This window comes from Ciconia boyciana, chromosome 6 (assembly GCF_034638445.1).
Source record: "Ciconia boyciana chromosome 6, ASM3463844v1, whole genome shotgun sequence".
NCBI classification, from domain to species: Eukaryota; Metazoa; Chordata; class Aves; order Ciconiiformes; family Ciconiidae; genus Ciconia; species Ciconia boyciana.
In genome coordinates this window covers 11,665,118-11,688,754 of record NC_132939.1, presented here as the reverse complement: position 1 = coordinate 11,688,754, position 23,637 = coordinate 11,665,118, and the positions used below count along the sequence as shown (strand labels likewise).

Here is a 23,637-nt window from a genome sequence, read left to right as displayed (position 1 = left end):
AAGCTGAAAAGTCCTTGATTTAATATAAGTACTACTTAACAACAACTAAAACATCCCTGTGTTATGAATGCTGTTTCCAGCACAAATCCAAAACACAGCCCCATAATAACTACTATAAAGAAAATTAACTCTATCCCAGCCAAAACCAGCACAGTATGCAGGGCAGGAGGGAATAAAAGATCTTTAAAAATAACATTTTGTTTATCTTATTCTGCTGCTGTAAATATTTTAGGAGGGAGATGAATAGTTGTCTCCTTCCTTTAACTGCTTTTTTTGGGGTAAAAGTTTAAATTCCACCATGAGAAACCGAGGATGACTATTAGCAAGAATAAGGAAAGAAATTAGCAGTACAAGGATGAGTAAAACAAGCTTTAATGTTTTTTGGAATACAAAGTAAAAAAACCCCTAAGCTTATATTAAATTTTATTTTTTTTAAAAAAATCCTAAAATTAGTAAAAGTAGACTTGCAACTACTTCTGGATCAGTATATTCTACATGTTTTCTGATACTTGGAGCAAATTTGTCATTTCAACACCCTAATAACCACAAACCACATTTATTTTTAGCAGCAATCTATTTCATCATACATAGAGTACTTTCAGATATGTTTTTATTTTCCACTTTCCTACTTTTTTTCTACTTTTTCGTTTTACTTTTCTACTATTTTCTCCATAAAGTTGTACAATGATATTTTCTTTGAGGAAATAGGGAGGGGAAAAACTAAATTTGTCACCAGTTGGCAGCCAGTCAGAAGTGGTGTTCCCCAGGGCTCTGTGTTGGGTCCAGTCCTGTTTAATATCTTTATCAATGAGCTGGACGAGGGGGTCAAGTGCACCCTCAGTAAGTTTGCAGATGACACCAAGTTGGGCAGGAGTGTTGATCTGCTGGAGGGGAGGAAGGCTCTGCAGAGGGACCTGGACAGGCTGGATCGATGGGCCGAGGTCAATTGTATGGGGTTCAACAAGGCCAAGTGCAAGGTCCTGCACTTGGGTCACAACAACCCCATGCAACGCTACAGGCTTGGGGAAGAGTGGCTGGAAAGCTGCCTGGCAGAAAAGGGCCTGGGGGTGCTGGTTGACAGCCACCTGAATATGAGCCAGCAGCGTGCCCAGGTGGCCAAGAAAGCCAAGAAATAGTGTGGCCAGCAGGACTAGGGCAGTGATCGTCCCCCTGTACTCGGCACTGGTGAGGCCGCACCTCGAATACTGTGTTCAGTTTTGGGCCCCTCACTACAAGAGAGACATTGAGGTGCTGGAGTGTGTCCAGAGAAGGGCAACGAAGCTGGTGAAGGGTCTGGAGCACAAGTCTGATGAGGAGCGGCTGAGGGAGCTGGGGTTGTTCAGCCTGGAGAAAAGGAGGCTGAGGGGAGACCTTATCACTCTCTACAACTACCTGAAAGGAGGTTGTAGCGAGGTGGGGGTCGATCTCTTCTCCCAAGTAATGAGCAGATAGGACAAGAGGAAATGGCCTCAAGTTGTGCCAGGGAGGTTTAGATTGGATATTAGGAAAAATTTCTTCACTGAAAGGGTTGTCGAGCATTGGAACAGGCTGCCCAGGGAAGTGGTTGAGTCGCCATCCCTGGAGGTATTTAAAAGATGTGTACATGTGGCACTTAGGGACATGGTTTAGTGGTGGACTTGGCATATTATTTGGTTTTAAAGTAACAGTATCTGAAGTAGATGCTTTATATAGTTTTGAAGCGGATTCAACAAAAGAAGGATACTGTTAAAACAAAGCCTTTTATCAACAAACGGATAAAGTAGTAAGTCTTAAGAGCAACAAAAAAAATATTGTTTCAATATTTGAATCACTGAAACTATATTATTCATTCTGAACAAGAAGTGATTGTGAATTGTATGAAGTTTAAGAATAAACAGTAGCCATAAACAAAGTCTATGGGTCAAGAGCTGTCTTTGAAAATAGATTTTCCTGTAAGTGCTATGATTTTTAATTCCTCAACAAGCAAATAAGGAAACTGAATCTGCTATTTCAGATTTCTTGAACACACCAAACCCATTTTTAAATCTGAAAATTACTTGACCAATTCCTTGTGATAGGAGTGGCACCAGGATTGGAAAACAACTGTATTTGCAAAAGTTGATTTTTTTAAACTTGATGGAGTATTGCATGTTCTGTTTTTGTTTCTCTTTATGAAACAAAATTTCATTAAGTACACTAATCTGTATTAAGTGCAATATTTATTTTATCACAATATGGACAAGATCTTGTGACTGTTATTATCAGCTAATTCACTTTATAGAACAGAGTTTACCTTTATTGTGAATACAGGCTCAAGTGCAGTCATCAGTGTGTTTCTTTACAACAGCAAAGCTTCCCTTACTGACACCGGAATATTAATCTTGTGCTAATAGCATTTTCTTGTGTTGCTGATATATAATTAGGGGGAATAAAGGCTGATTTCCGTTTCATTGAAATCATGAAAAAGAGAACAAGACATAGAAGAGTGGGAAATTTGGGTGGAGAAGAGAGAGGGAAGAAGGCAAGATAGATAACTATTCAATATACCCATAATTCCTAAGATGTTGGCCACCGTGGAAAAATTTGTTTTTTAAAATTATTGCTTTGTTTTTACTGGCAGAGTTTCTTGAGGCACATGAGTATCCAGAGCATATTAAACAATTGGTACAGAAAGAGAGAGAATTGGAAGAACAAGAAAAGAGGCAACGTGAAATTGAGCGCAACACTTGCAAGGTTAGAATTTTTGCTGTATAAAGTAACAGTACATTTCTAGTAAGAAATGTTTCTACAGTAAATAGTAATTTTTTACTACAATACAAGGACTCTTTTGTGATAAGTATATTTGTATTAATAACTCTTTAAAATGAATTGTACACATATTGGAAGCTGGTACATAGCGGAGGCATCTGTTAGAGGTATTCACCAGAGATTTTTGTTGAATTAATGTCTTACATGTGAATTTGAATTGGTATTAAAACCAAAACAAAACTACAGTTAATACGACATCACTTGATTTCAGCAAAATGAATTCTAGAATTGAATTGAATCTTTTTGAATATTTTCATGTTGTGACCCTTTGCTTTGTGAAATTATGTTTCTTAAACTAATTTAAAATAATTATTTTGCAAAAAGAGCGGAATCTTTTTCCAACTGTAGATTCAATAGTAACAAACAAAATATGGCATCTGTGACTTACAAGCATGACAGTCAGCTGGTCTATCTATGAATCAAGTGATTGTTTCATTAGAAGGTTCTCTATGGTTGCGAAATACGTAACTCTGTATGTGAAAAAGGAATTTCACGTTCATTTTTCCTGTGTGCGTTTTGTTTTGGAGGATTTGCACGCTGCCTACAGTTTAAAGATGTTGCGGTTATAGACGTTGTACCCTAGCCTGCAAAAAGATGTAGATGTACATATATGCACACTAGTGCTATCTACTGTGCCTTTGACGTTTTCTAATGGCAGTTGTGTAACCAGCTAAAAGGAAACTGCCCTATAGTTGAACCAGAGCTAAAGATGTATTTATTATTAGATTGTTTGAATATAAGGTTGTAAATTTAAACGTACTCTAATATGAAAGGTATTTGGAAATACGTTCATGATCACTTTTCTTCCTTTTGTATTTCATAGATTAAATTGTTCTGCATGCATCCTACAAAACAAATAATGATGGAGAACAAATTAGAGGTTCATAAGGACAGGACACTGAAGGAAGCTGTGGAAATAGCTTACAAGGTATGCTATGCATAACAGAATAGTTTAATTGTTAGATGTAATTTTTTCTGCTGTTGTATATCTTCAGTTTTTAAATTTCTAATGCTGTGGGAATGTTTGGAGGGGTTGGCTGTGGGTTTTTTTGTTGTGGGTTGTTTTTCGGAGGTTGTTTTGGGGGTTTTTTTGTGTTTTTTTTAAGAGGTGTTCTAGTTGGGGGATTATTGACTGAGTTTTCTGTTAGTAGCCATCACATGATTTCTGATTTGAATGATGCAGCCTGCCCTTTTAAAAGGCACTATGATTTTACATACTCTTATTTTGAAATCGGACAGTGAGAGCTGCTGTTAGACTCACCATAGTCTCAGTAAGTTGAAAGAATTCTGAATGCTTATATTTGTATTGCAGTAAAAATGTTGTATTAGATATGTAATAAGAGAATTCTTTCAATAAACTTCCTGTATAGCTAATACAATAACATCAGTGGGCACCAAAGCATCTGCATCTGTTGATCTTTGCCTTCCACAAACAGGTAGAAGTTGAAGACATCTGTTCTTGCTTACCTACTTGTACTCTTTGGTTCTTGCCATATGCATCTTTGGCTGGGAAAGTACCAGCAAGGCAGTTACAGATTTGGAATGTGTTAACATCTTGAGATGCACGGAAGATAATCAGTGGATATGACTTCCTCAGGCCTCTAAGCTGCCATTTGGTATAACTGATAGGCAGTGTATTACTGTGAATATATCTCTGGGACCTGTCTTCATGTTCTTATATACGTACTTCTCAAACTTCCCTCTTCTCTGCATTTTGATGCAGGCTTCTCTTTTTATTTTGAAAACATGTATATGTATTGCACATGTGCGTATATAATATATATGATGTATATGTATGTTTTTTCTAAAACCAAATTGAAATTTGTGAATTCAAAGGATTCCTGGATGTACACATACTGAGATATTTCTAGCTTACAAGGGAAAAGCTAAACTCACAAATAAACCATTATTAAATGTTTGGAGTTTTTTTGTATGTGTGCATCATTTAGCTAATGGATTTAGAAGAGGCTGTTCCTTTGGATTGCTGTCGTCTTGTCAAATACGATGAGTTTCATGACTACTTGGAACGATCTTATGAAGGAGAAGAGGATACACCAATGGGTTTATTACTTGGAGGTGTCAAATCAACATACATGTTTGACTTACTGTTGGAAACAAGAAGACCTGACCAGATTTTCCAGTGCTATAAACCTGGTGGTAAGACATGTAATTACGTATAGACAAAGATAGACTAAAATCATATATTGTGTGATGGCATGACAATAAAACTTGTAAAACGTAGAACTTTCATTATGATGTGTGAAAGAAGAAAAACTTCGTACTAAATTTTATGAAGCCAGTACTCAGAACTGTGCTGTGTTGCCAACTTGTTTCTAATTGAAGCAGTTCTAAGGTATACTAAAATTTGTCAAACTGTGGAACATTTTTGCCTCTTTGGCATTAAAACTGATCTGAAAATGAAATTCTGAAATTGGACTGCTTTTCAAATTCATTACTGTTTGTGTGTTTTAAATGCAACGCCTTAATCAGTACATCAGACAAGCGTATGTGTGTTTTCTTTGCTTGTTGAGTCCTCTCTTATATATATGTGGTTTTGTTTTCTTTTTCCTCTTCCCTACAGAGGTCATGGTAAAGGTTCACGTAGTTGACCTAAAGACTGAATCTGTTGCTCCTCCAATAAGTGTACGAGCTTATTTGAATCAAACAGTTTCAGAATTTAAACAGCTAATTTCAAAGGTAATTTACAGTCATTAAGGACTTGTATTACAGAGTTTTCATTCATTCTGACTGTGAACATGTATCATAATTTAAATATCTGAAATGAGAGCCTGCACCTTTTGCAGTTCATACGGTGTGTCATGTCCAGTAGGGTTAGGTTAGTTGTTACAGTTGAGCTTGTCTGTTTGCTCACTACTGCTAAAAGCAGTACTCTGCTGCTTGCATCCATCCACAGGTAAGGTAAGCTAGTAAGGTAAGCTTACTAGCTTACCAGTTAATAAGTTTTTTGGGGAAGCTGAAGAGTCAGGTTCATGTTCTTTTGGGTTAGTAACTTGAACCACCTCACTGAGTATCCAGTCAGTGGCAGAACTAGTGAACTGTTACCATATAACTGAACCAACATGTAACTTCCCCCACTGGCTTCAGTAGTTGAAATTAACATCCAAAGCTGTCCACATTCTCCCTGCAAACCCTCCTTTTCATCCCAGCAGCCACTTGTTATTAAGATGCAGATTGATTTTTACGTGGTCTTAAACCATGGAATGCTACTGCTTCCATTGAATTAGAAGACAGACATTTTACTCAGTCAGCTCTGTGAAATAGCTCAATGGTTGGTGTAACTTCATAATATTTGTTATGAAACATGATTTCAGTAATTTGAATTCAGTCTAATTGAGAGTTAATTGAACAGCGTGCAAAACCTGATGCTCGAGAATATTTTTTATTTTCAGTTCGTTCATACCCTAAATAATAAGACCGATTCCTTATATTATTGGTTATTAACAATTTGCCAGTTCTCTGCAAAGCCAAGCCATTTTAGTCTATTGACCTTTTGAAAAAACTAGCATTTGCTACATATCAAAGGATGGGGGAAAGGAACTGGGACTGAACAGGTTTGGAAGGTTTTCCCCCACATTGTCTTTTGCCATTTATAAGTCGATAAACAAACCTGCTCCTTTCCCTATGAATAATCTTAAAAAATTAAATACGTGGTCCAGTATTTGAAATTATGTATAATGCACGTTACCTTACTGTCAATGTCTTATTTTAGGCTACACACCTGCCTGCTGAAACAATGCGGGTAGTATTAGAACGTTGCTACAATGACTTGCGTCTTCTGAACGTTTCCAGCAAAACACTGAAAGCTGAAGGCTTTTTTAGAAGCAACAAGGTACATGTTCTGTTTTTTTAATTGTTCATTTCACGTGTTTGTAGACTTCACTGTTGTGTTGTAAAAGGTATGTATAGAATTTATAATGGATAACTGTCACCTATTTCACTGTGTACTGTGTGGGGCTTTTTTAACTACTAAGTGTTGTGGTGCTGATGAATACTATAGGCTATATATGAAACCAAGTCTACATAACAAGGTGGAGCAGATTCAGAATCAGACATCTGTTTGATACTCAGTGGTTCAAATGATGCTGAAACTAAAAATCTTACAATGAAGATTTTTAAAACTCAACCCTTCTTGGGGAATGGAGGTTGACATATTACTATGAAACCTGCCTAATTTGTTTTCTAAACCTTTTGAACAGCTCTGCCTTCTCTCAGTACTGAAGTTCTTAAGAAACAAATGTCAAAACTAAGAGCAAGTTTTTGGCGGGTTTTTGTCTTAAATTCAGTAATTTTTACTATACAAATTCCCTCTAGCCAAATTTATATTGTTTTTCCAAAAAGAATTCTAATAAATGTTTCAAATAATAGTTGTGTACTGCATTCAGAAAAAGAGTAACTTAGTACTTAAATAACTTAACATCTGTAGCGTGGCCCTTTTTACTGCAGTAGTAATAGCACATCTTTTAGCACTTTTTGCACATCCTCTGTATCTGAAATTTAAGCTCAAGAGCACACTATCCTCGATGAAGAAAGATTAGCAAAGGCTCTGGTAGCTTATAGCTGAGCAAAACAATGGCATTGACTTGTTACTCAGTTACTTCAAGCCCTTTCGCATTCACATTGTTACTACAACACAGTGGCCTTTGACAAAGGGAAAAGAGAAATTTGTTCCCTTGTATTCTAATTTGCGCCATTGCTTACCCATGTATACATTTAAAGATTTCTTACTTATGATGCTATACTAGAAAGTAAAGAAAGACTGCCAACTGTAGTTGTGGGGCTCATAACTAGTGTTAGCGTACAGGTGAAGGGTGCACATGAAGTGATACATAAATATGCCTCTGAACATAAAAGCATTTACTGCAGCTGGTCAATAAGGTTACAGTTCACTCCAATCTTAACATGATTATGAAAATAAGGAGAAGTGAAATAATTATTAAACTATGGACTCCTTAGTTTATATTTTTCTAAACATATATTTTAATTTTTTAATAAAAGGTCATGGTTCTTAGTGACGTAATTTCTAATGTGTGCTCGCTCCTATCTGTTTGCTATTGTTGCTTTTACTTTTATTTAAAATAACACTACATGATAAAACACTGTTATTTTATGTTCAGGTATTTATTGAAAGCTCAGAGTCTTTAGATCGTCATGTGGCATATACAGATTCTCATTTATGGAAACTTTTGGATCGTCATGCAAATACAATCAGACTATATGTTTCATTACCAGAGCAATCACCTGGATCTCAATTTAGACGAGCAGTTTATCAGAAGCCTAGCGGAGATTCAGGCAACTTGGATGAAGCCTGTGAAAGAGTAAAAGGACCTGTAGGCAATATGAAATCCGTAGAGGCAATTCTGGAAGAAAGCACCGAAAAGCTTAAAAGCTTGTCCCTGCAGCAGCAGCAGGAGGGGGATAACGGAGACAGCAGCAAAAGCACAGAAGCCAGTGATTTTGAAAACATTGAATCACCTTTAAATGAAATAGACTCTTCAGCATCAGCAGAAAACAGAGAACTTGAAAACCAAATTCAGATTTCTGATCCAGAAAATCTCCAGTCCGAGGAACGGTCAGATTCAGATGTAAATAACGACAGGAGTACAAGTTCAGTGGACAGTGATATCCTCAGCTCCAGTCATAGCAGTGATACTTTATGCAACGTGGACAATGCCCCACTTCCCTTGGCTAATGGACTTGATTCTCATAGTATCACAAGTAGTAGGCGATCAAAAGCAAATCAGGGGAAGAAAGAAACCTGGGACACAGCAGAAGAAGATTCTGGAACAGATAGTGAATACGATGATAGTGGCAAGAGCAGAGGAGAAGCACAATATATGTACTTTAAGTCAGAACCCTACACTGTAGATGAAGGTTCAGGAGAAGGGCAGAAATGTATGTATTCTTTTTTTAAGTGCCTTAAAGTAATCTAGCTTTTGTAATTCGTATGCTGTGTTAAAAAGTCTAATGACAGTATTGAAAAACTTGATTATATGTCAAATTAAAGCTAATGAAAGTGCAAAGATGGGACATGGTATCATGTTCAGCAAAAATCTAGCCTAATTTTGATCTTGTAATAAGTGATTACATATTTGAACAGTGTCTTGCTTTTTTGTTTTTAAGAAAATGAAAAGCTACCTGTATGATACATCTATTTCCTTATATTGAAAGTGTTTTCTAGAGAGCAAGCTGAGTTTTCTTCCAAGTGAAAGGAAAATAGTTGCATCTGCTGATGATGATTCACCTGTTTCAGAACACAGTTATTTACTGTGGTTCACGGAGCAATAATTCTGTTAACATTTAGATTAACAAACCTGAAAACTCCTAGTCATTTGACTGTAAAGAAAATTGAAATGTACTTGATATTGATCACTTAATTCAGTAGACTGTTGCTTTTCATTGACTGAAGTACAATAGGTACAATGAAGTGTATGGCTGACATGAAAATGTCCGAACAAGTTCAGTGTAAGAGCCTAAGTAGTATATTAGTTGTCATAAAGATAAATCATTTAAACAATGCTCAGTACTCACATGTGTTTTATAACAGAAAAATAATTAAAAGATAGCAGGATATAAGAGAAATATTTTGAAAGGCAAGGGTTTTCCTGTCAATCCAGAAATCCTGATGTGATAATAATGGATAAAGAGTAAAATCTTTTTTGCTGATTTTCTTTTTTTGTGAACAAACATTTTTATTTTTAAAACCACAGGGAAATTTAATTGCAGCTACTAAAGTTTTAATAAAATTACTCCTTTAGCATGGAATGATCTTTCTTTGGGGCTAATCTGGAACTGCTTTAATTTTTCCCTTTTTTTTTGGTAGGACTAGTTGGATGCAGGAGTTATTTGTTTACAGTAATTTTGATGCTTTCATAGTACGCTGTATAAATTATTATCCTGAGGGGAAAGCTTTTATGTATTTTTAGTATGACAGCATGAACAGATTTATAATTCAAATAATTTATTTGTTCAGTTAAATATTCTGAATAGCAATTTTTTAATTCTAATGAGTCATGACACAATATAATCATACTGTAGTTTGTAGTATAGTCCAAATCGCATACGTTAAGAAACACAATTTCTAAAGGGAAACTATTCACTTTACTTTCCAGAATTTCATATTATTACAGTGGCTTTTCCTTAATTACAAAATTATTCCATGACAAAGTCCCTTAATCTGGACTTGAGCTTGCCTTGTGATATCCTGTGGCCTCCCAGAACACAGAGTTAACACACTTTTTAACCCTGAAAGCCAGGAGAAATAAAAGGTTTGGTGGCTTGTGCCTGGCCAGCCCCGACTCAGAAGCACTTCTGTCCCGCCCTTGAGGCAGGGGAAACCTGTAGGGGGATTATCTGCAAATGCTTCATCTGGTTCTCTCTATTTATTGTCTTACTGAATGGAGAACATACTACTCCACTACATCACTGATTGCAAAATAGGGCAGTTTGGAACTGCTGTGTCTTCCAGGAGTATCTACCCATAAACACTTAAAATACAGCAAAGCTCTTAAAGGTTACAATAACACCCTCAGATCAAATGTGAATGTGGCCTTTAACTATAATTCTGACTTTTCAGTACTGTTTTGCTGCAAGTGATAACTATGAGTATATGGAAATAATACACTAGAGTGCTTTTTTTTTTTGGTAGTGCGGTGTTTCATGCCATTTTTATCTTTATTTTTGCTTAGGGCTGATGGTGCATGTTGATAAAAGAATTACACTGTCTGCCTTCAAGCAACATCTGGAGCCTTTTGTTGGAGTTCCATCCTCTCACTTCAAAGTCTTCAGAGTCTATGCCAGCAATCAAGAGTTTGAGAGTGTTCGGCTGAATGAGACACTTTCATCGTTTTCTGATGACAATAAGGTTATTCAGAAGTTATTTTAAATCATTAAAAAATGTATTGGTACAATGTAGACAAACTTAAGAACATAACTTACAACTTTTTATTAACTTGCCCGGTGAAATCATTACATTGGTCTTGGTAGTGCGTTACAAAATGTAATTTTGATTTTGCTATCAGTTCTAACAGGTATTCCTTTTGCCTTCTAGATAACGATTAGACTTGGAAGAGCCCTTAAGAAGGGTGAATACAGAGTCAAAGTCTATCAACTTTTGGTAAATGAGCCAGAGGTAAGGTGTTGAATGTTTCAGGATTGATTCATGAAAATATTTATATGTGCCTTGACCAAGGTTTTTCTCTGAAATCTTGGGGAAAAAAAGAAAGTCCCTCTTTTCTCTGCATTTTCCTGCAAGTTTTCCTGGATTTAGAAAGGGAACTAACAGATTATTTCTATTTATGCTGTTCCAAGTATACAATTGGAATGTGATCTACAGTATCTCTCTTAAGTGTCTCTTATTTCTGCAGTGTAAATGGAGGACAAATGAAAATAATTTTTTCTTTGTTTTCCTTAAATGTATCAAAGTCATGTAGAATTCTTTCCAAATAAGAAACTGGTTTTGCTCATGGTTGCAGTTTTCAGTAATATTGTACTGATAAAATTTGTCACAGTCATGCACTGCAGACAGTGCTTATCCAGATGGTTAGCTGCATAATAGTCCTTCTGCGTAAGACAAGCCTGAAACAAAAATGCCTCCCTTGCAGTAACACAGCTCGCTTGCTACATCTTTTGGGACATGAAAAGTATAAAAGTGATTTCACTATATAGATTGCAGTCTTTAAAAGTTGACTTTGTAAGCACCTTGATTTCTGATTTTATTTTTTGGACCAAACTGCAGAATACATATTAATAATAGATAAGCATAAGAGACTGAAGCTGAACTGATCAAGCAGGGAATAAGATAAATTTGAAAGTAACTTCCAGTCATGGAGTTCTGGTCTGTGTGACCAATGAAGGCCAAGAAAGTGACATTTTTATTATCATATGGCTTATTTAATTTAAAAGCTCTTTTCAAATTGTTTAGCATGTTAATATAATGGTAGCAATTAGTAATACAGACAGAAGACACTATTTCTGCAGTGGCCTGCCTTCAGAGTGTTTGAATGACCTGTCAAAGGGCTGCTGCTACACAAAGTAGTTAAACCTGTTTTTTATCAATTCGTTGCCTTGTTTATGAAAAGCATTCTAATGGTCATTTTGCTAGGTGGATGGGACTGGCCACAAAACAGGAGGCAAATCTAATTTTTTCTGTTCAAAAAATTCATCTTTAATAACTTTCGATTTATGTTCACAGCCATGCAAGTTTCTTCTAGATGCAGTGTTTGCTAAAGGAATGACTGTCCGACAGTCAAAAGAGGAGCTGCTTCCTCAGCTTCGAGAACAATGTGGCCTAGACTTAACAATTGACAGGTAAAGAGACTGCAATCTGTTGAAGTTACCTGATAAAATATTACTTCAAAATGTGGGTTTTTTTCTCTTGTGAAGAAAGGAAGTTATGAAAGGAGCAGAAATAAGTTACTGTGGTCTTTGAATCAGATTGTGAATACAAACATTAATTTAGCAATTCTTGGCTTTCATTTCATGTAGAATGACATAGGGAATAATATTTAGATAGAATTGTCTGTGTACAACATGTTTACAGGTTTAGATCTGAGAAGTTTTATTCTCTCTAAGGATGATTTTCTTCAGAAAGGAGAGCATTAAGTAAATCGGTTCACAAAAAAGCCACCTTCTCTCTAGATGCAGGCTCAGCGTAGATCACTGCAGCAAACTGCCTCGTGCATTATCGTAGGGTGTGTATACAGCACTGATCCAGTACCGTCTTCCCTTTTTACCCATAATCGATTGTCTCATCAAGGCTGAAATTGCTTTGGGGCCTTGATTCCACATACTCTCTCCTGTCAGTGACAAGTGATGTGGTATGTACTGTGGAATAGCTGACACTATTCATGGGAATGAAGAAAAACCTGTAAGATGTGGTAAACAAGCTGGTGGGGCCTTGACATATGCCTAAAATCAGGCTGGAGCAAAACATTGGAAGAAAAGTGTTGGCCCTTTTGTGTTGAGAAAAGGTGTAGAAACCTAGATCTGGACCAGGTTTTTCTCCTTTCCTCACCATGACCGGGCCAAAGGATTTTTGACTGCCGTGCTTGGGTTATGTTCTCTAGTGCCCTATAATTATGGGGCACATCACAAAATTTATGTCTGTATTTGTGTGTGGAGAAACCATTACAATTAAAGCTTTGTACTCGTGTTTAATCTCATTTTAGTTGTTTATACCTTTATTTACCTCTGTATCTAAATCAAAGCTCATCCCTTTATATTGTCACTGGATTGATGCAGTAGAACTAAGTACATAAATCAGACACCAGTCCTCTTCTAATCTGCCACCTCTCCCCTTCTTCCCTCCTTCCCCCTCCAAAAAAAAAAGAAAGAAAAAAAAAGAGCAGCAAAATTGTCAGAGTGTTTGGGAATATTCTGTTTTCTTATGCTAAATAGGAAACCATTTTCTTTCTCTAAATCCCTACACATTTCTTGCACTGAACAAGCACAACACAGGCTTGTTTTCCTTGTTGTTATGAATGATGCAGCACTAAGAGCCAGTCGTGTTACCTTGCTGTCAGGACTATTTCAGAATGTTAAACTCATTCCTGATAAACCTAACCAAACCTCGCATAAATAAGTTGTATTTCAGTTCTGTCAGAAAATATTCAGGTTTGATCTCTGGTAGTGGCATTTATGAGCAGATAAAAACTCAAGTGTTTTCTTCGTGATGTATTTACAGGTTTCGCCTGCGAAAGAAAACTTGGAAGAACCCAGGCACTGTGTTTCTGGATTATCATATCTATGAAGAAGATATCAATATTTCAAGCAATTGGGAGGTCTTCTTAGAAATACTTGATGGTAATAATGATACAGTGTCAAGAGAAAGTAAAGATAATGTTAGAGATTTTTTTTCTTTAGAGAACATTGGAAAATGTACTTTTTTCCTTTTTTTAGAGACACTGACGCTTTAATACTATTTTATTAGGAAAAAAATAGAAGCAAAAATAATTAAAAATAATAAAAGGAAGCTGGAGGGGGATTGTACAAGTGCAGATTTCCTGTGGCTGCAATGTGCTAAAGGTCTAATAGAAGTACTGTTTTGTAGGTTTATTGGAAACTTTTGGACATACTGTAGTACTGTAGGCAGTTTTGTGCATGTGTATGTTTTCATTGTACATAAAAACTGTAGGAATGCCTATATGTTAGGCTTTTATTTGTATACATTTTTGGACTAGTATTGGTGATGTTTGTAGTTAGCTGAAATATATGTGTGTATGTATATACATAATATGTATATAATTTGTTTTTAAAGTCAGCACAGCTGTTTAGTCATTCAGTATTTTTCAGACAGGAGTGAAAAAACACTCACCTTCTGTCATGAAGTGCTAACTTTTTGAACAGACCTTGGTCATCAAAACAACTTTGGATCAAATGGTAGAGAGCAGATTTTTTCTTAAATTCTGCTTAAATATAATGAAAAACATGGCATTTCTTAAGCTATCCTTCGCATATACACTTAAAATTTGGATTCTGAATGCAGAAACATAACTTAAGAGGAAAAATGTAGGCCGTGCTGTTTCTTCTCTAGATTAACAGATATTTCTGTTAATGGATAGATGAAGAATGTGAATTCCATTCACTCAGAAACTTTCTGCACAAGTATACCTGGCTTAGGAAGTCTCATTTAGCTGTTACTCCAGTATTTTGGCAGCTGTGTTCAATCCTGGTATTGATTTTTAATAAAATTGTGCCAATGCAAGTACCAAAATTTGAAATGAACATGGGAAGTTTAGGAGGCCTGCAGATTCCTATAAATATATGTATCAGCTCACACTTCAGTTAAAACTTCGCAGTTTTAAATATTTTTGGATTAGTTTTAGATTAATTGCTGTACTGTTTCTGTAGTGAGTAGGTCTTGGAGGTACTACTTTTTAGACCACTGCAGCCCACCTAGTTCACAGATGTACCATATTATAGACTACAGGGCTTCCAAGTATTCTGTAATATCTTGTATAACTGTCTAGCTCTGCCCAAAAGGTGCTACTTTAATCCAGTTGTACAAGATGCAGCTAGATCCCACTATATTCTGTGAAAATTAAGTTGTATGTACCTGCTGCTACCACAGAGGTTGTTGGAAGAGTGTAAAGGCAACTGCTTTAAGTCAGGGTTTGTAAGGCCTCCCACCATTACCATTGCTTTCGTCTTGTTCTTCAGCTAAACATTGAAGGCACCAAGTAGGTAAATAAGGCACCTTAGAATAATTTACAGTTAAGTTTCTTAGGATAGCAGCTTTACATCACGCTGTTGCAGACATATTTGAATTAGTTATTCTCTGGCTCTGAAGAAAACTTACATAATTGCTTCAGACTTGAAATAAATGCCAAGAAGCACTAGGTGGCTGTATCTTCATTTCGGACAACAGGTTAGTGTTGAAAGCCAGTACAAATGTAGTCGCAGGCAAAACTGTAGAAGGTATCTGGGGAGAAGCTTTAACAGTGGTGGTAGTTTCATGCAGAACAAGTATGTAATGGTAGACATAAATAAGCCACAAGTTCTGCATGCTAAATTACAAAATTATAGACTGATTTAAAATAAAAATAAAATCAGCCCTTTGTTATCACTTCTGCTTATCTGATTGTAATGTTAACAGTATTACCCTGTCAACCAGAGAAGGCTGTTACTTGAAACTGATACAAAAAGGCTGGAGGCAGTACATACTAAAACTCTTCAAGGTGGTAGGTGTAAAGCAGGCTTTGATAACAGGTGTATAGTTAGTGTGTGAAATCTAAAAGTCAAGTGTGGAAAGCTTATTTTGGTAAAGAAAGTGAAGCACATGAATAAATATCATATTGCTGAGGAAGGTCTCATGCAAATGCAAGATCTGGAGGTCAGTCTCTGGTTAGGTGGATAGATACTGTATGTATTGCCGAGCTGGGTGCGACGGAGAGACATAAGAGGAATAAATGGCATGGCTCCTAAGAGATGCCCCCTATGAAAAATTCCTTGAATGGAGTTGATAACAAAGAAAAATTCAACTAAATCCTAGTGTCATCCCTGTCCCCACCCCCCTTTTTTTTTTTGATGGACTACTTGCAGCACACTTACTGGATTACTTTGTATGTATATGTAGTGCACTCTTTCGTATTTTAATATGCTTATGCTATGGAAAACCCCTAATTTTAAATAGAATATTTTGTGATGTTAATATAAGAAATTTATTTCTTTCCTAGGAATAGAAAAGATGAAATCCATGTCACAACTTGCTGTTTTATCGAGACGATGGAGGCCATCAGAGATGAAACTAGATTCTTTCCAGGAAGTAGTGCTAGAAAGCAGCAGTGTTGAAGAATTAAAAGAGAAGGTAAAATGTGTAACATGATGCAAGTTTCTTGTGGTTTCTAAGAGCCTTATTATTGTCCTCTGTTGGGAAGCACAGAGATGTCATAGCTACAAAAATCTTGTTGCATGGTGACTATTCTTTTTTCCCCAGGAACTGAGAACCTGTCCCATCCTATTACCAAAGCCATATGAATTATCAGCTTTAGTTCTTAGTTTCATATAATGGTCTGGTATCAAAGTATTCAGGTGAATGCATGCAAAAAAAAAAAAGTCGCATCTTGAAGTTTAAGCAGCATATTACCTTTGTCCCTTATCCTTGAAAAACACATGTGAAAGAAAAGCTAAACTATTATCACTTTGTTTTTTCAAGCCAGTGTTTTGGTATTCCAAAATACCAAACCTTTCAGCCTCTTCATATTTGAATTTGAGAGCTGTTGGTCAGGGACAGTGTAACTGTAACAAGTAGATTGAACTATATTTTGGTTGGAAGGAAACATGGCTTTGGTATGTTGTTCCCCACCACCACCCAAGGCCAGAACCCTCTAACAGGTAAGCAGACAGGTGCCATCCTAGCAGAAATCTAGAGTAGAAGTGTCTCTCGTATTGAGACTATTCTATTAATCCAGTATACTGCAGGGTTCCACTCTTAGAGAAATGGTTATTTATATGTGGCAATACCCAGATGTAAGAAGATCACCTTGAATCTTGAGGCTAGCAAAAATCCTAGTATCAGTGAAGTCTGCCAAAGTCTTACCTTACTAAAACACTCAGCATTTGTAAGTTAGGGGTTCGTTCATAGGCTGGAAAGAGGAACATTGTTCAGCTACCGTAGAATGCAACAGCCTTGGATTTGTGTATGTACACAGATTAAGCTATGGACTGGTTTCTTGTATTCTTCAGGTAGAAATGAAGTTATGACTACAGGTTCTTGCATGCAGTCTTTAGGATTTCCTCTTCACTTGTATCTGAAGAAAGAGTTGGCTCTTCTTGTTTTCTTGTCTTAAGAATTGATGTGCAGGGAACAATTTTAGCAGCATTCTCTCCAAGAGGCCGTAATCTTTTTACTCCCACCAGTAATAAGAGGAATTTGAATTTGACACATCTGTAGTAACAGGTGCGTTCAGCCAGCTCTTCTCTTTCAGACAAATTTTATTAGCAGAGTGTGGGACTAATAAATTTCGGAATTTGTCTGGCTTTTGTCTGTATTGTTTATTTATCCTAGTTTCCTAAGGAAATGAGAGTTAGAAAATTACACTGGCTTGTTAGTCTTTTCTCACCATCGGTTTAATTTGAACATGTCTGTTTTAACAGTGGATTTGAAAGAGGCAAGAATCTTAGAGAGGAAATCTCTGCAAGTTTGGGGAAAATAAGCAGCCAGAGATAAACACAAATTGAAGTTAGTATCTGCATTGCCATGGAGATGAGACTGCAGCCCGCACTTGAGTTAAGGGCGAGGCGGCAATGAGCCTGTGTGCTCCATGAGACTGCTCAGCGGAGGGAGGGCTCCACCGAGGCCGTGCCAGGCACAGCCAGGTGACCCTGTGACGGGTGCTAGGTAGGACTGGGCAGTGGCAGCAGAGGACAGGGGATGGATGATGGACTCTGTGCACCGGGGAGGTGCCCGGCAGGGGCAGTTGCAGGGAGGAAGAGCAGCCAGTGGTGCTTGTGGGGGCATTGTGGGGTAGTTGTGGTAGGAAGTGCAGGTATATGGAGATGGGTTTGTTGTGCATATTTTATGGCTTTGCCTGCTCCCAGGTTGACTGGATAATAGATTTCGTTTCATACAGGGAAACTGCTGAGAGCTAACTGATGGCCCTGAAGGTTTAACATGAGGCAGTTGGTCTTTTTGTATCTTGGAACTTGGATGTTATTAATTAATTGTTTCTAACTTTTTTCTGTCACCCCTTCACTGTTAAGAGAAGTGTGATCACAGCAAGTGTCACTTGTGAAACACTAGTAACTTCCAAAATGTAAAAAATTTGTACCTTGTCACTAATTTTGTATGAACATTTTGGATCGTTTGAGGACTTTTGAACGTTTTAATGGACTTGTAGATTTCGCAGGTCTATTGACTTTACGTAGGTACTGCATAACGTTGTGGAATAGTATTAAATCCACCATTTTTCTTCACTTTACAGCTGAGTGAAATAAGCGGAATACCCTTAGAAAACATAGAATTTGCAAAAGTAAGTAAGGTTTTGTCTGTTTTTACCTTTTAATGGCATGGATGTGTGATTATGAGTTTTGTTTATTCACTAAGTAATTGCTTCCTCTCAGGGTAGAGGAACATTTCCATGTGACATTTCCATACTAGAGATTCACCAAGAGTTGGACTGGAATCCTAAAGTATCTACGCTGAATGTCTGGCCTCTGTACATTTGTGATGATGGTGCAGTAATATTTTATAGGTATGTATTTTATTACAGTATAATAAACCATGCAAAAAATCTGTATATAAGATTTGAGGGATGATGTAATCAACAGAAGCCTAAAAATACTCTTCTGTTGTCTTAAAGGAAAAATGCTTATAGAAGAGGGTTTAAAACATTGACCTGAAATGTTTGTGCTCCTCAGCTTCCTAAAAACCTGACTGTTAACTGTGTTTATTGTTTAAGAAAACAAACACTGTGCTTTCTTACTCACTTCTCCCTCCCAAACCATTGAAAATAATGCTGAATGCAAAAATAGTTGTTATGCCTGAGTGTATATCTGGATTTAATTTCTTAAAATAGAACCATGTTCCTTGCGGAGTCTGTGAAAGTCTTGCCTCAGGTTTTAGAGAGCAAGGATTTTGTTTTCTGAGTTTATTTCTTTGAGAAATTAGTATGGCTTCCTCGGAAAAAAAAAAAGGATGTTATGATATAAATTTTGTTAACATGAAGAATGTTCATCAGCTGGAGGCAGTAGCTTGAAGGCACTATTTGAGGACTAAGAACTTGAATATAGTCATTTCTGCTGAAGTTGGGGGGGTGAAGGAACCTCATGAACACATGGCTTTACAGTATTTTTCATAATTGCATGTGAGTTTGGGAGAAACAGCTGGTTGGTAATGTGCTGGCCTTGAAGAAAATGATTTGGGAGAGCAGCTGGTAGTTTCTAGGAGAGGCTGGCTGACATGCTGCTTCCAGCTGTTGGCACCATGACCGAATAAAGAGCAGAGTCGTCGTTGTCTACAAAGAATAGGAGTTACCAGGTAGATGGAGGAGCATAGGCTTGTTTGTTGTGGCTTTCCCTTGGGTCTGCTGTCCGTTAGAATACTGAATGTCTTTTTAGAAAAGCAGGTTTAGACAGATTGTTAGTTTCTGGAGAAGAAGAAAATAAACTGTAAGGAGTATTATGCTTAGTTGTATTTTTTACTAAGTTGCTCCAAGTGAAAAAATTACAGAAATCTAATTATGGTCATTGTAGTAATCTGAATTTTAACATCTGTTTTCATTTTAGGGATAAAACTGAGGAATTAATGGAATTAACAGATGAGCAGAGAAATGAACTGATGAAAAAAGAAAGCAGCAGACTCCAGAAAACCGGACACCGGGTAACCTACTCTCCTCGTAAAGAAAAAGCACTAAAAATTTATCTGGATGGAGCACCAAATAAAGATTTGACTCAAGACTGACACTCGCTATAGCATTTTCCCTGGGGAATTTTTTTTGTTTAAAATAAAAAGGTTCACTACTACTGTGTAGTGCCATTACGGCAGGACACTCATTAGGTGTAAAGCGCTGACACCAGCACTGATTGGGCTGTGTTACCAATCAGAAGCGCAGTGCCCCGTTGGGTCACTGTTTGACTTGGAATCATGTTGTGCACTATAGTCAAATGTACTGTAAAGCTAAAAGGGATGTGCAAATAAAAGATTAGAACTAAAAAGTGGGCGGGGAGGGAAATGAGTGGAAATTTTTGAGGACAGTGTGCACATAGTAGCTAGTGAAACTAGCCTCAAACAGGATACTCATAGCTTAATAATAAAAGCTGTGTAAAGGCCATGAAAGAATCCTTTTTTCTGTTTGTTTCACTGATACACGCATTACCTCATCAGAGAGTTGGAAGTAAATGTTAACACATTGGTTTTAGAAGAGCAGCAGAAAAGGGTTGAAGATGAAACGAAGTGCTGCAAGTGTAAGGTTTTAGAATATTCTTCCATAAAACAGGTAGGCTGAGAGGTGTCTGCAGAAAGCTGCCAGCAGGTGTTGGTTCATTTTGCAGAAGCGCTGTTGTAAGGTAAACTGGTTTTTAACAGGTTGCGGAAGCCGATGAGCAGCTCTATTATATTGTGTTCAACGTGTAAATAAAATTTGCCCTATCCATTCAACAGAACTGCAGTTCAGCTATTTACCATGGTATTTCTTTTCACATATCAACATTCATTGTGTACATTTGGAAGTATAGTTGCCTATTTAAATTTGTATTCATTTTATGTTTGATGATGCTGGGTACTTTAGGGTTGTATTTCCCCTTGTTAATGAAGTTTTTGTTTTGTTCAGCTACTTTTTGTACATTTTGTTTTCAAGACTATTACAAGTTTGCATCTTCTCCACCCACTGAAAGTCATTTTATTTTTCCCAGAGTTGATTCCGTAGCTATATGTATTCAAATATTGGGGCAACCTCTTAACACCTCAACATATAAACTTGGTAGTTCAGGTTGTGGTGCAAAGACTGATGCAGTCAACATGATTTCATTGCAAAGCCTAGGAACAGCAATTTTTTGCTTTGGTCCATAAAGATCAATAGAGAACAATTCTCCGTAGTTTTTGGAAAACCACGTAATTTATAACAATCAAAAGATTTTGGTAAACTTTTTCATGCCAGATGCTGTTTACAACAATGAACATGCCAATAAAACATTTGTTCATTCTGTTGTGTTATTTTAATCATTAAATGCTGTGGTTTTTATTTGAAAAATTACGGAATTATTTCATGGAAATACAGACTTTTCCAAGGCAATGTCAGAGTTGTAAGGCTGTGTGTATATATGCGTGTATATGCACACACCCCCTTCCCACGCGTGTACATGGTATTGCAGGAAGTGTTTTGTAGCCTGTTTGCTGCTGCTCTTTACTTATATTCACACCAAATTTTTCAACTGTAAGTTTCCTTTTCCAGAATTGAATTCCTCACCAGTGAAGCTTCTAAGCTCCAGATATGATTGTCAGCTACGTTCTGCTCCAGAAAGGAAAAAGGATTTTGAATAACTGAACGTTCAGTTCTTCCTTGCATGCTGACCCACAGCAACCTAAAAATCCTGCGGAATCTGGCAGCTTGAGAACCAGGCACTGGGCAGAGGAATTCCCTCGTTCTTCCTCTTCTGTTTGACCTGCACCACTTCTTGTCCAACGTAGATGAGGTGGAAGCAGGAGCAAAGGAAGCGTAGAGTGAGTACCACCCAGTAGGTAGAGTACGTCATGAAGCTACCGTTTGCGTACAGATAGAGACTGCTGAAGGATCCTCTGAGGTTTCAGAAGAGAGAAAAAAAATAACTATGGAATGGGTCATGCATTTTCTTCAAACTCAGACATTTGGAGAGGCAAAATTCTAGAGATGGAATAAAGTAGGGTTAAGAAAAGAATTCCAAAAACTGCTTGCTTAATCTCTAGCGCTATTTGGGAAATTTCCATAGAGAACTTCTTTGAGGAAGTTAAGTTTAAACCTGTAAGTCTTGACAGAAACCTGGATAGAGGACTGAGGGGCAGCCACATAATGATTTCCTGTCCAGTGGTGCACTTCCTTCTGCATAAGTATGCTGGAACATATTCTGGGTTGTTCTGGGAGACATTTTTCAGCATCTGCTTTACATTCTGATCATTTCAAGCATTTTTTAGTTTGACCATGGGCATTTTAAAGAAACAAAAAGCCTTGCGTTTCTAGTTTGCTTAGTTCAGCAGAAATCTTACTGAACTTCTGATTAATACTAGTACTATCTTTCAGGGATTGAGGCATCAAGAAACTTGAAGGGAGAATAATGTTATCCTTAAGTAGGGCACTATTTATGGACAATTACTGCTCTCATGAAGTATTTTTTTAACAGGAAAATTGCAATGATATTTAATTCCTTCTCTTTGTGTAGATGGGCTGTCTCTAAAGCACAGTAATTTTATTAGGGATAGAAAGGAAAGGTAAATTCAGTGAACTTTGAGAGCGTGTGTATGTGTTGGTGTGAGAATTCGTGGTAGAAATGACTCCTTAAGCTAAAAGTCAGACTGCTCTGATGAAATACCCTTCCTGTTCATAACAATAATGGTTAACATTACTTCTGGTACCCAAGGAATTTGTTGAAAAGCTTTCCTAGACCGGAAGTGGTGAAAGACTTGCAGGCTAGTAGCACAGTCTTGTAGCTGCTCTTAAGTTACTGGTGCTCTACTGTTCCAAATTAGACATAGCAGTATGGATTATTTGGGAAGAAGCTCCATGAAAAGTTACTTGGCTGGAGCCTCACATCATCTTTTACCACGTGCAGTAACAGATGGTGAAATCTATACCCCCAAAACCCATTATGAGTGGAAGAGCCATTGTAGCAAACTGTTTGTTCAGACAGCTGGGAGCTGGGGAGTTTGGATTGGATTGTACTCTTAGCTTGCTATTGATTTCTTAAATCAATGACCTGGTAAGATGATAATGATGATCACATTTTGTAACACGCAGAGATTTATGCCTATGAAGTGTATTAAAAGCACAAACCATTTCTCAAGGAATTTTCTCTGGATGTAATAGAATCAAGTAGGAGAAGCACAAGTCTCTAAATGCAAGAAGCTATTTAGGTTGTCTTACTGCTAAACTGACGTAATGAATTTATGTCCACTGCCTGCCTCTCTCAAAAAGGGTGAGTGATGATGGAGTATAGTCAACAGATCCTTTAATCGACATTACCCAGGAAGGTATGTTCATGTAGTACAGAACGCTGCCATGTGTGTGCACTGTGTTTAGCTCTAGCTTAGGCATAGCCTTGTAACTGCAACTGCACTATTCTCCTATATATTGATACTTCCATATGCAGCATACAACAGAGAATGTAAATTCTTTGTAATCAGCCCATTGAGCTATTTGTTCTGCAATTTTAAGTAGCGTATTTTGCCCTTGAAAGAGAGCACCCTGAACAGTGAAGTTGAAAGTTCCTATATAGAAACCAATGTGTTACATGGCTATAAGTATGTACACACTGTTTGTTATTTATATGGAAAATGTAGCCTGTTTTTTTAATAGTATGCCCCTTATGTAGTGGGGGAGGCCAACGACTATTGTATATGAAAGTATAAAACTCAAGGGAGACTAGCTATGGAACACCAGTTCTTAGGCTACACTGAGGGCTTCTGCAGGACAGGTGGCATCCATTGTACACAGCTGAAAAGCAGCACTGTGGGTATATTCGTCTAGAAGGGTAAGCATCCTTCATCTTTTCCATCCTTCCACAATGGGCGGGGGGGGGGGGGGGGGGGCACTTGACACCCAGAATCTGTATGTTGCAGCTTCACTGATTATATTTTCTAAAGAAAAAATAAAAAATTGCTTAAAACCAATTACTAGAACAGTCCAAAGTAGATGGTTCTTACCC

At 37.2% G+C, this 23,637-nt stretch overlaps 1 protein-coding gene across 5 annotated transcripts in view; it reads left to right on the top strand.

Annotated features, from left to right (window-relative positions):
- The window catches only part of USP47 (ubiquitin specific peptidase 47), a 61,556-nt gene extending 40,615 nt beyond the window's left edge, over positions 1-20,941 (top strand). For 4 of the 5 annotated variants that reach the window (XM_072864936.1, XM_072864937.1, XM_072864940.1 and 1 more), the window contains 14 exons: positions 2,600-2,712; positions 3,611-3,715; positions 4,737-4,944; positions 5,369-5,484; positions 6,518-6,637; positions 7,923-8,700; positions 10,494-10,669; positions 10,856-10,936; positions 11,999-12,114; positions 13,490-13,608; positions 15,981-16,111; positions 18,228-18,275; positions 18,367-18,497; positions 19,531-20,940. In XM_072864936.1, coding sequence (XP_072721037.1) covers positions 2,600-2,712; positions 3,611-3,715; positions 4,737-4,944; positions 5,369-5,484; positions 6,518-6,637; positions 7,923-8,700; positions 10,494-10,669; positions 10,856-10,936; positions 11,999-12,114; positions 13,490-13,608; positions 15,981-16,111; positions 18,228-18,275; positions 18,367-18,497; positions 19,531-19,705 — 2,417 coding nt within the window. In that variant the 3' untranslated portion in view covers positions 19,706-20,940. Of the gene's footprint in view, positions 1-2,599; positions 2,713-3,610; positions 3,716-4,736; positions 4,945-5,368; positions 5,485-6,517; positions 6,638-7,922; positions 8,701-10,493; positions 10,670-10,855; positions 10,937-11,998; positions 12,115-13,489; positions 13,609-15,980; positions 16,112-18,227; positions 18,276-18,366; positions 18,498-19,530 lie in introns of all 5 variants that reach the window. The other variant, XM_072864938.1, reaches the window with a different exon arrangement.
- The last annotated feature ends 2,696 nt before the right edge of the window (positions 20,942-23,637 follow it).